The following is a 12,420-nucleotide window of genomic DNA, read 5'->3' as shown; positions in this document are numbered from 1 at the left end:
GCAGTCCCCGCAGCCCAGCCATGGTTGCCCCCCTCCCCTCAACCACATGCTCTAGCCCAGCAGTAGGTAACACCGGTGAGAGGTTCAAGACACCTTAAATGTGTGAAGTTTTCCATCTTCCGGCACAGAGCTGAGACTATGTGGGAGACACCCTGTGATCTAAGGACGCTTTCCCGTTGCTTCTGGACACCGCAATTCAAAGAATCAAGATGCACTAGGACCCAGAGAAGTCACTCCTACTCACCCTGGCTTTTGTTCTTTGATCCCCAAACTCAAGCCCAAAACTCCAGGGCACAAAGCTATGCGCCTCTTCTTTAGCCAAATGAAATCCATGGACATGGCCTCTTCACAATGAAGCTTGAAACCAGTCAAGCATTTTTATTTAAAAAAAAAAAAAAAAAGAAAGAAAAAGTCTAACAGTATATAGTCTATACATGCTACAGCTAATTGTTTGCCACCCTCCCCCCCTCACATTATATATCCTCATGTATTTTTGTGTGTTAACAGGAAACAACAATCACCACCAGATTTGCCAGTTTGCCAAGAGGGTATGAGGAGGGCCGTGATATTCGGAGGATCTCCAGCGTCACTCTATGAGCAGACATGAGGAGGTAGGCCTGTCAGAGCCCCACTGTTATTCCTGGAGGGACACACGAAGTGGCCTAGTGACTTGTTGGTGCTTGGAAGCAGGAAACGTAGGGATGGCTAAGGTGACCATAGTTTATCATCTCCTCTGTACAAGTGAAAGGGGCACTATTAACAGTTACAGGGGCACAGAGGCATAGACAGGCACACACGGGGAAAAAAAAAATCTATGGACACCTAGTTGTGTCAGAATTGCTTATTGCTGTAACAAGCCTGGTGGTGGTGGTGTGGGGGGGTACCTCTGTCCGTATGTTGACAGAAGGCCTGAAAGTGAAGGCTACTGGCTGTGGCACTGGGTTTGGCCTCCTTGAGGACAACAGAAGTTGAGTCACTTGTCCTGATTGGCGCTGAGAAGCCTACTTTGGAGTAGACGACAGAGATAGGAAGGAAAGAGGGAATGCCGACACATGATGACGGTAGCACCAGAAACCAGACATTACCCTAAGGAGCTGCATGTTTGAGTCTGTGGGAAGGGTCCTCAGCAGGTGGTCCCCGAGCAGGTGAAGACTGTGGAGCCTCTGGGTTTTAATTCTGGGTCTGTCACAGGCTGTGGTCCATCTGTCAGAACCTCAGCCAAGTTAGGAGCAATTCCTCCAGGCTGACGGAGGGCATCCTAAACCCTCAGGTGTCCATGCAAGCCAAGTTCCCACTCCTCTGGGCCAGAGTTTGACACTAGGTCATCTTTGGTCTATCGTACGGTATGGCTGGTTTGCAGCAAAAACTCCAACAGACGGGCCTGGACAACAAAGGGCGAGTGACAAGACTGCCATGCGTGGTTCAGGCTGTTATGTAGCCACTGCCAGTCCATAGAGAAGGGCCAGACCTCCTAGGGAGCAGCCTGACCCAATCCTGACAGGCTTGGGCACAATAAAAGGATGGGAGCCATGCCAAAAATGTTCCTGTTCTTGATGATGTTGAATTACCAGATGATGTTGAGGGCTGGAGCAACTTCTTTATCCCACTCAGTGCTTTGTTCTTGATACAGTCCATGCCTCAGCCTCAGGACCTTCCAAAACTTGGGGAGATTCGGCCCCTGCCCTTTCACGTGGCAAGTCGGTTTTCCTACACTCCACCTGGTACTGAGATCCCCAGTGGGCTCAGTCACGTTTTAAGGCCAAGAACTCTGCCTAAGAAATTGGTGACATGGGGAGGCCCTGTGGTGAGGCTTAAAGTGATCACTGGAAACCAGCTAAGGGCTCTAGCAATTCCTCAGTGAGGTAGGGCATTAAAAGTGGTTCAAGTCGGAGCCCAGCTCCTCCATCTCAGCCTGGGACAATGATGTAAACTCACCAAAGGGCAGAGACTTTGAATGAAACATTTTGCGAACGTCTATTTTGCCCAGTGGTGGATCCTAAAACTCAGATTTTCCAAAGATTTCTCGGCACTATAAGCTGTGGTTTTCACATGCTCGCCTTTTGGACTGGCATTTGGCCTGTGACCTACTGCCCTGGGATCGTGGGGTGAAGGGAGGAGAAACCTCAGTCATGGCAGGGGGGTCACCTGCTTCCCTGGAAATGCCATGCACATTTTGCTGCCATTGGCAGAAGAAAAAACACAGGCACTGGAGAGAAGGCACCCCTGGGTTCAAGTCTCGGCAGAGTCATGATTTGGATGAGACTGGGCACATGACTTCACCCTGTGAACCTCAACTTTCTCCCCACAGCTCAGGGCTGATCCTAGGCAGCTCAGAGGGTTGTCATCAGGGTTAAGTTAGAGGAGGGAGCTGAAACACCAGGGACCTGCCTGGTGCTTGGCATGGGAGTTATCACTGTGGCCTGGGACATTCTCTGTGGGCATAACCTCAGGGGAGTTTTGTATCACCTCCATCAGGTTGCTGACAAGATGGCGGCCACAGGGCTGGGTGCTGTGATGCTAAATCATCAGGCCAGGACAGCCAGGGAGAGCCACTGGCCACCAGACACCCGTCCCCCTTCTGGTCGCTCGTGCAAGTGCCCACCATGTGGCACACAGAGCCCGAGAGAGAAGTCCTCAGGCCATGGATGTGTCCTGAGCAAAGAACGGTGAACAGAGAGGAATGTGGCTTCAGTACCTTCAGTTCACGTCAGGTGGAACTAGTCTATTCCCACTCAGCTGACCTTCAGGAGGAGGGAATGAGGCCAAAGACAAACCCTTTGTGTGGAAGCAGCAAACAAAAACCTCAGCTCGCAGAGCCAGGCAGGGAGCCACACGGGTCCCAGTCTGCCTGGTGCCGAGCATGTGGTAGGTGCTCACAAAATACTTGAAAAGGTCACAGAAAGCAGAGAGTGAATTGGGGGGGAAAAAAGGCTGAGTTCTGTCTTTTGAATTTGACGCAGAAGTCAAATTCTGCGTAACAGTTTCATAAAAGCTGTTTAAGCCAAAGTGGGTCAAAAAACTCTGGAAAACATGCTATGGGCTTCCTTCCAAATGCGGGGACCTTGAAGACGTGGGTGGCCCTCTCCCAGCCTCCCTTCTTCCCCCAACTGCCATCCTCCCCCACGGTTCTGGGCACAGGGCCAAGGGGCAAGTGGGCACTGCTAGAGGCACCTCAGGGCCCTGCCCCCCAGGTTCTCAGGGTGGGGTTCACAGATCGACTGAAGGAAGGAATAAAGATGCTCCCGTGAATCAGAGAACGCTCTTTCTCCTGTAGAAGCCTCCAGAGTCCGTGTGGCCGTGGGTAGGAAGAGCAGAAGAGGGCTGTGTGCACTGAAATCTTTGGCACTGCAGGCGGACAGTGGGTGTCCATGGGAAAGCTGGCCCTGCAGTCCCCAAAGCATCATAGCAGATGGACATTGAATCGGAGATCTGGGTCCCGAGCTGGGTCCTCTTCTGCAGGGCAGGGTGGGATGAGGAAGGGTTCTGCCCTCTCTGCCGCCAGGCAGCCTGGTCCATGGGCAAGAACTATGGGCTGGGAGCCGGAAACCCTGGGTCCTGATTCTAATTCTGCAATGTCGCTGTGCCTCTATGTGCCTCAGTGAACCGTGTCTGTCCAAATGGAAGCAAGAGGACAGACAGGGAGAGAGCAGGAAGCAGCAAGTCTTTGAGGCATCAGGGCCCCTGGAGGCTGGCATGGGAGATCACCTCAGCTCCACAAGTTTTATCCTCCAGAGGGGGCACCTGCACAGCAGCAGGAAACAAGGTCTTGTGGCAACCGCCAGAGCTCTGGGCAAACTCCCCCTCTCCCCCCCATCCACCATGGAGGAGAAGCTGTGGAGGGTGCAGGGCAGGCTTCGGTGTGAGCTGCAGTGGGTCGGAGGGGTGGTGGGTGTGGGAGCAGAGACTAATGCCCCCTCACCTACACCACAAGCAAGCCATTTGGCCACCTGCTCTTGGCACTTAGCGTCTTCCCTTTCCCTGCCCGGTTAGCCTGCTACTGGGGGAAGGGCATGGGCATGGAAGTCAGGCCAGCTTCAAGTCCTCTTTCCTCTTCTTCCTAAATAGTGTACCCTTGGGCACAGAGTCCGAGGTTCTCTGTCCATCACAGGTGCAATATCCCAAGAGAGGATTGATGTGAGGATGTAATGTCAAGTACCAAGGACAGAGTCTGGCACCTACTAGCTACCTAGTGAAAGGGTGCTCCCAAGGGGCGTGGATTGTGAACCGCTCCTTTCAAAGCAACTTTGAGATTCTTGCTCTATGGAGACAAATGTGAAATGGCCCAAGGTGGCTCGCAGAGCCAGGCAGGGAGCCACACGGGTCCCGGGGTGGAGATTTCTATTTAAAAAGCCCTGTGCAGGACGGTGAAGCATGCTGGGGCTGGAAGCACCCCTTTGGGATCTGTCAGGATCCCAGAAAATAAGAGGCGGAATGTCTCAGTGGACCTTCAGGCCCACTCCTGGGGCAGAGCTGCATCTGGTGAACTTGAGAGGCTCACAGGTCCAGAGCCTCTCAGGGTCCAGAGGAGGACATCTCTCTGGGACTGGCAATGGAGCCAACTTCCAGGGCAGGAATTCTTTCTGGTACCCACCATTTTGGAAATGGAGTAAATAAAGTCCCTGGACTTTTAGAAACATGGAGAAGTTGGAGCCAACCATCACAGACTGGGTGGGGAACCAGCAATGAGACTGTTTCTGCAGCTTCCAGACAATGGGTTCTGGTCTTGGAGGCCTTGGAGAGTCACGGTCCTGCTGCTAGGTGGCCTACAGAGGGTGGCGATGCCACTGGCCTTAAGGCAGGGATGCTGACTTGGAGAGGAAGCAGGGGGTGTGGCCTCTGAGCCTCCAGGCCATGCTGCAGTGAGGCGGACTGCTCTCCACCCAAGGGAGGAAGAAACCACAGTGCTCCAGAGTCCTTCCTTCCTTTGAAGCTGCATGAAGGGTGATAAATTAAATACGTGGGTAAAGCCAGCAGAGATGCACGGGACTGCCAGGCAGGGAAGGAAGTGGCTATGGCTTCTTTTTGAGATAGTTGGAAGGAATCCATCCTTCCCAGGAAGGGGCCCCGCTCAGGACTTGGCAGAACCACCAGCCACTGCTGTTCTTTTCCCGGACCTCGAACACCGTCCCCTCCTGGAAGCTGCTGGTATCTCCGTCTCCTTCAAAGTTGGCCACCGCAACATATAAAGAGTCCTTCGGGCCATCAGCGTTGGGAAAAGGGGTTGCAGCTAGTTTCTCTTTGTTTTCTCCGATCTTGCCCACCATCCGTGGTCCCAGACCACCTCTGCCTCGCATGTCATCTTGGCTGCCTGAGGAGTTAGAAAGAAAAGGTTTGGCTTTAGGAGGGACCAGCAGGGCCCGGCCTGGGGCAGGAGCTGCCTTGCCTTCACTGGCTTCCCGTTGTGGCCCTCTGACCTCTGGGAGGGGCCTGGAGGCTGAAGAGGTTTTCTTAGGGGGTGGTGGTCTCCGGGGCAGGACCACAGGTCTCTGCGGGGGAGCCTCTTGGACAGGGGTGGGCGCACTCTTTGGCACCGGATCTGTGGTCTTGGCTGGCCTTGGAGGGGCTCTGCAGGACATCTCCTTTGGGCTGAGCCCATCTTGTCTGCCCGTCCGGTCCTGGGCGTGGCAAGGCCCATCACCTGGGAGGAAACTCCGGCTGAAGGCCACTTCTTGGCCACCGGCAGCCTGGGGGCTGCTCTCTCCATCCAGTGAGGGCTTCTCTTGGGACTTGGCGGGCCTCAGCTTGCTCCTCAGGTTGCAGATATCCACTTGGTCTTCGCCCTGAAGTGGCTCTGTCCTCGGGGAAGGAGCTGGCTTGGGCCTAACCTGAGGTTTGGACTTCAAGAAGGGATTCTGGGGAATAACTTCCGGCTTCTCCTCCGGTGGGTCAGCTTTGGACTTGGAGATGGGTCGGAGGTTGGGCTTCTTCACCTCCTTGGCCAAGACCTTGTGGCCACACTCTAGCCCCATCTCATTTTTCAGCTGGAACAACTTGCTTTTGTCAGGTTTGGGCTCTGGTCTCCTGCTGTCCCGGGCTGGGGGCGTGTGTTTGGCTGGAATCATTGGCAAAATCATGCCTGGAGGTTTGGGTGAGGAGCCCCTGAGCTGCTCCATCCTCTGCCGCTCCCTCTCCTGCAGCTCCCCTTCTGACTTGATGATGGATTCTTTCCGGGGAGGGAGGCTGGGCTTCTCCTCCAGGTCGGGGCTTGAGATCTCTTCATAGCCGGTGCATGAGGACATGTCGGAAGACGCCTTCCTCAGGGCCTCCTTGCCGCCCTTCCAGTCTTTGGACCATGGCATCCCAGAGTCCACAGCGGCGTGCGGTGCATCAGGCAAGGGCCGGGAGGGACCGATGGCCTCAGTGCCCATGTTGTTCTCCAAGGCTGCTGCATTCCCTGGATGGAGCTGGGTCAGCTCATTGGGCAAGGGAGCCAGAAAGTTGGGTCTTGAGGCATTGCTGGTCTTCTTATACTTGTCAATGAAGGTTGCCGGGGCCCATCCTTCCTTATCTTCAATCTGAATGTACCACCAGCCACTCAAGTTCTTCTCGATCACCTGGAGGGGAGGAAAAAGAACACTTAGTGGCCAAAGCCTCAGTGCCAGTGGACCAGAATACTTGGGGAGAACCGAGAATCTAGAATCCTCCTAGAATCTAGAAGTGGGGATTTTTCATTCAGCAGATTCCCAGACAATGGCTGGGGTGGACCATCTCTGAAGACCGTGTATTGGAAACAGCTTACGTGGGGGTAGGTTCTTGTCTAATTTTGGATATCCCCCAAAGCAGTCCTGGAGACACACACTTGGGTACAGGTAATTAATTTGAGAGGTGATTTCAAGAAGCCCAAGTAAGGAAATGGGAAAAGAGAGAGTGAATTCTAAGCTTATTTTTCTGAGCCATGGGGACTTAATCGACCAGGGACCCTTTAGGACCAAGCAGACTCATCCCAACTGAGACATTGGGCCATTTACCTCCCGATTCTTAGTCCCTGCCCCTCCACCCCTGGTCATTAACCCCCCAGGCTTTCTGGGCAGGTGCCTTTAGGCAGGTGGAAGAGATGGAAGGCTGCTGGATGCAGGGACCTGTAGCTGCAGGCCAGCTTGGGTGGGTCGGGATGCAGGGCAGGCCAGCAGCAGTGTCTGCTATGTTTCTAAAGAAGTACAAGGCAAAATCCACTTAGCCAAAGCTAGCCTTGATCGTGGCTCTTTTGGTTGAGCACCAGACGACGCATTTGGCTGGTGTTCAGAGGCCATGCGGTATGAAAAATGCATACTTTAAAAAAAATTTACTTATTTGAGAGAGAGAGAGATAGCAAGAGATAGCAGGAGCATGGAGGAGAGGGAGAAGCAGACTCCCAGCTAAGCAGTGAGCCCAATGTGGGGTTCGATTCCAGGACGCTGGGATCATGACCTGAGCCAAAAGCAGACCCTTAACCAACTGCGCCACACAGGAGCCCCCAAATGCATACCCTTGAACATCAGAATCACACTCAGCTCATGTTTAGATAGACAGGAACCCCTGCTGATGAAGGCAAAAGAAATTTTCATCTTCTCTCCTTCTCCCTCTGGGATATGCCCATTGAATGAACAGTGGGCAGAATCACCCACAGAATTTAAGGTCTCATGTTTCCTGTCTCCTCTTTGTGCCGTATTGTCTGCCTGGGTTAACTGAAAGGTGTGTCAGCTCCGTGTTATGGGCTGAATTGTGTCCTCTTCAAATTCCTGTGTTGAAGCCCTAACACCTATCTTAGAATGTGACGAGATGTGGAGACAGAACCTTTCCAGAGGTAATTAAATCAAAATGAGATCATACGGGTGGGCCCTTAGCTAACACGACTGATATGCTAGTAAGAGATCAGGAACCAGAGAACACACAGAATAAGAGATGACCAGGTATAAACACAGCAAGAAGGCAGCTGCCTTTAAGCCAAGGAGAGAGGTTTCTTGAGAAACTGAACCTGCTGCCACTCTGATCTTGGACTTCCAGCCTCTGAAACTGTGAGGAAATAAATCTGTTGTTTAAACCACCCAGCCTGTGATATTTTGTGATGGCAGCTGGAGCAGACTAATACGCTGCGATTCCCTGGCAGGCCCTCTGCGTAGGAGATCTTAATGAATGCTTGCTGCCACCTTATGAGATGGGGATTATTGTTCCATTTTACAGATGCAGAACTGAGTCTCAGGACAACCGAGGAACTGGCAGAGGGTCATGAGGAAAGTTAACAGTGGAGGCGGGAGTCAAAGGCAGGTTGGTGGGTTCCAGAGTCTGAGCCTTTACCACTACTCAACCGTGCCTGGGCAAGGGGACCAGCCTGGAGAGGAGCTGTGCTTGAGGTGGGTAAGGGCTGGGGGTGAAGGGGGCCATGGGTGGGGTCCTGCCACCGCCTACCTCTGTCCAGCCCAGCCGGAGAGGAAAGGCAGCAGCAGACCTGGTACAGGAGACAGAGTCTGGGTTCTAGTTTAGCTCCATCTTTTGTTGCCTGCAGGGCCTTGTACAAGCCATGGGGCTGAGATTCCACAGCCTGGGATGGGGAGGCTGCGAGAACAGTAACACACAGTTGCGGGATTTTCACGATGACCACATAAGCTAATGCAGACAATAGCTCTTGATAAATGCTGCAAGGTAAATGTTCCCTATTATTATATCACAGGGCAGATCACGGACAAGGCAGGTTGCATGTGACAGGTGTATACTGTGTCTCACTGGTTTCCCAGAAGGGGTGCTGATAAAGGCCAGCTCCTTACGTGACGTAACCAGTGTCTCACCAACACTCGGTAGCTCCGGTAACAAAGTGATTCTGGGCATACAAGTTAGTCGGCACAGCCACAAATTCAACAACGCTGTGTATGTGAGAAAGCGAAAATAGGACAACAATCACAGTGAAATATATGAAAGGGGATTTGCTGAGCTTACACTCTATGCAAATACTATGGCAGAAGCTTGAAACATTTGTGTTCTTGATCACAATTTCTGGGAGTTTTCGTTTACTAGAGAGAAGCCAAGAATAGTTATGAATAAGAGCAAATGCCAAATCACAAGAATGGAGGGGAAAGAAAAGAGCTGGGCTTTAAAACCAGAGACCTGGGTTCAAATTCTAGCTCTACCACTTACTAGCTGTAGAACCCTGGGCAATGGACCTAACTTCTCTTTGTCTCAGGTCCATCTGTAAAATGGGATAAATATATCATAAAAGTCTTGGGGCTTCTATGAAGACCAGTTATCAAGCATGTATGGTTCCAGGCACAGAATTATCATCATTATCATCAACATATGTCTGAAACATACAAAGACCAGGCAAGGAGGACCTAAGCTGTTCAGCAGCTCCACTGCTAGATCATGGAAGATCCATTAATGAACTCCGAAGGCCAAGATGAGATTGAAATGAACCAGGAATCAAAAATGGGAAAGAGGAATATATTAGCAAGTACAGAATAGCTCATGAGAAAAGAATACTTGGTAAAGCCAAAAACTGTAGTAGTAACTACCTCCCATTTGGGTCCCTTGAGCTGCCACTGGCAGAGCCATAGGCTGATGTCATGGAACAATCAGCAGAGAAGTTTCAAGGTTTGGTTAAAAGAATGTTGGGTATGTGAGCTTTTTTATTGGATCAGCTCTAGTGAAGAGAGACAGGACAGAGCTAGAAATAAAAAAGGGGACTGGTTCTCATTGAAGCGGGGAGGGGGCCAGGAGGGAGGCTCAGAAAGCCCCAGGGACCCCCTGAACTCCCTGTGGCATGCAGACTCAGTCCACAGCTTCAGGGCATTGTCCAAGACATCCTGGGCTGCCCTTGGCTGATTTCAGAACATTCTGAGCCAGGGAGTGGTGGTGCCTATCGGCAAATGTTCAGATTGCCAGCATGCACGGAACAATGGTGTGTGTTTGTACAAAATGCTGGAAACTCATTGTCTTAAAGGACAGGGTGGTTTTATCATGTTTTTCAGTGCTCTGAGGGGGTGGAAAAAAAACCCAAACCTTCATACTAAGCAAGCTGGATTTCTGGTTTCAGTGAGAGAGATGGAATGAACAGCCGCTTCTCCTTTATACAACACATCCAGGGAAATAAATGAGTACAAAGCTAAGCTCAGAAGGAGGAGGTAGGGTGGGGGGGGGAAGTTAGTGGACCAGGAACTGTGAGGACTCACAGAGGGACAAAAGCAGCAGAGAGAGGCTGTGGCCCACGACTGTTGCAGGGGTGCCTGCTACAGAAGGCAGAGGAAGGCTGAGGTCCCCCAGACTTTAAGGTGGTGGAACCCGGGGATAGGGAGGTGCAGGACCAAGTGACAGGGAATTAACTGACATACGGCAGCAGAAGCAGCCAGTTGTGGGTGCTCTATGCTCCTTACCCCATTCTTATGGGACAGGCAGAATCAAGAAGGTGATTTGCTCCCAAGGACATGCAGTGAATGTGGGAGTATGCATCAGGGACACCCAACCCCATTCAGTGGCTGGCTTGGATGTCCCCCCACCTGGCCCTGAGACCCATGGCAGGTGTCCAGCACTTTCCATACATGCCCCAGCTGGGCTGTCTGACTGCTGCCTCGCCTTGCACAGCCCAAGGCAAGTACTAACACCATGAGAAGAACTGAAAGGAACACCAGCACCGTGGCAAAGGACATATAGCTGAGGAAGGAGATAATGGACCCTAATAATAGGAGCTTAAATTCAATGTACTTAGTATAGAAGGTTCAGAAGGGCATTGTGTTCCTAAAAGAACAGCTTATGCTGAAACAAGAACAGGAAACTGGAAGAGGAATCGGTAACTCTCAGAAGTGGAAATTACAATTGCAGAGTTAAAATCGGCAACAGACTGAATGTTAAATGAGCTCGAAGGTGAAGTGGAATGCTCCAGGAATGCAGCACAAAGGCACAAAGATGGAAAATGTGAAAGGAAAGTTAAGAGATGTGGAGCACAGGGCCAGAAGGTCGCATAGCTGTGTAATAATAACCGGCCCGGGAGGAAAGAAGAGAGAGAGTGAAGGGATGCAGTGTTTACAGGGTAAAAGTGGGGAATTATCTGGGAAGATCTCCTGAGGCCAGGATCGTAAAGGCTCACCACATGCCAAGCAGGATAAAAAAAAAAAGTCACACCGAGACACACTTTAGTGAAATTCCAGCATATTAAAGATAATGAGAGGAACTCTTGAGAGAATCGGAGAAAGGACAGGTACCGAGCAAGAGAACAAGGTAGCAGCTTTTCAGCAGTGGCACTAGATGTGAGGGGAGAATAGAGGCTGTTCCAAGCACTGAGGGAAGAGAGCTTTCACTCAGAAGACAAAACCTACAAAGTCACTGAAGAAGGAGGGGAAAACCACACTCACTTCTCATGATGTCAAGAAAGCATGTACGGGGGCACCTGGGTGGCTCAGTCGGTTAAGCATCTGCCTTTGGCTTGGGTCATGATCCCAGGGTTCTGGGATTAAGCCCCACATCAGGCTTCCTGCTCAGTGGGGGGCCTGCTTCTCCCTCTCCCTCTGCCCTTCCCCTCTATTTGTGCTTTCTCCCTCACTCTCTCTCAAATAAATAAAATCTTATTAAAAAAAAAAAAAAAGAAAGCATATACAGAAGTCAAGGACTGCCCTCAGGTAAAGACTGCGACATATGGCCCCACACAGAAGCCAGACAGGGCAGGGCAGGGAAACCAATGTCAAAGGGGAGGCTTTGCAGAGGAAGCAGGGATTTGAAGAATGAGTTGGATTTTGAGATGCCAAGTTCAGTTCAAAAACTGACCTTGACTGCCTCCTATGAGAAGGCAGGTGGAGTGCTAGGAGCTGGGTTACAGCAAGGTCATTCCTGCAGGGAGATTAAGAGAGCTGGGGAAAAGCCAGTGTGACCGGCAGGGACTGCAGAAAGCAATGGGAACAGGCTTTGGAGGAAGCTCTTCGAGATGAAAAGACGTTAAGGAGAAGGCACATGCTTCATGTGAGAACTGGATGTATGAGTTTTACAACAGCAAAATGGGGGACCTGGGTATAGAATGATCTTATAGCATAAGCAAGATGCCTTGTGAGTTCTCTCTGTAGATCTGAAGTTGGGAAGGTCAAAATGGAAGGAAAATAAAAGGACAAGAACAGATAAGAGGCCTTTTAGAACTTTGTGGGTATTTCTGCTCTTCCCTCAGTCTGTCTACATAGACTGGGATTTGCATTTTATAGAAATTAGTTTGAGAGATTTTTAGCTCAAGCTCTTTAAACATCCCCACAGACAGCCCTCCTTCAATGGGTTGAAAGATAGTTGGCTTGAGGACAAGCTTCTGGAAAGGCCTGGGCAGAATCAGTGGTGGTGAGGCCCAGGATCCGTCTTTAGAAAGCTACCTTCTGCTGGGCTGACTGTGCTGGTCCCCTGGGGCACGAGGGTAAAGACAGAGAAAGGCAGGAGGTGTCAGCGCTTTGCAGATCTGGTAGAGAGTGACTCAAGACCCTCAGG

The 12,420-nt window shown here is 51.3% G+C and overlaps 1 protein-coding gene across 1 annotated transcript in view; it reads right to left on the bottom strand.

The window, feature by feature from the left end:
- Positions 1 to 345: 345 nt before the first annotated feature.
- SH3PXD2B (SH3 and PX domains 2B) overlaps positions 346 to 12,420 on the bottom strand; it is a 99,810-nt gene continuing 87,735 nt past the window's right edge. The window contains exon 13 of the mRNA XM_082726104.1: positions 346 to 6,554. Within this exon, the coding sequence (XP_082582230.1) occupies positions 5,010 to 6,554 (1,545 nt within the window). The 3' untranslated portion in view covers positions 346 to 5,009. The remainder of the gene's footprint in view (positions 6,555 to 12,420) is intronic.

Source organism: Mustela nivalis (genome assembly GCF_964662115.1).
Source record: "Mustela nivalis genome assembly, chromosome: 3".
NCBI classification, from domain to species: Eukaryota; Metazoa; Chordata; class Mammalia; order Carnivora; family Mustelidae; genus Mustela; species Mustela nivalis.
Note: the sequence above shows the minus strand (reverse complement) of the source record. Positions and strands in the feature narration are given on the sequence as shown.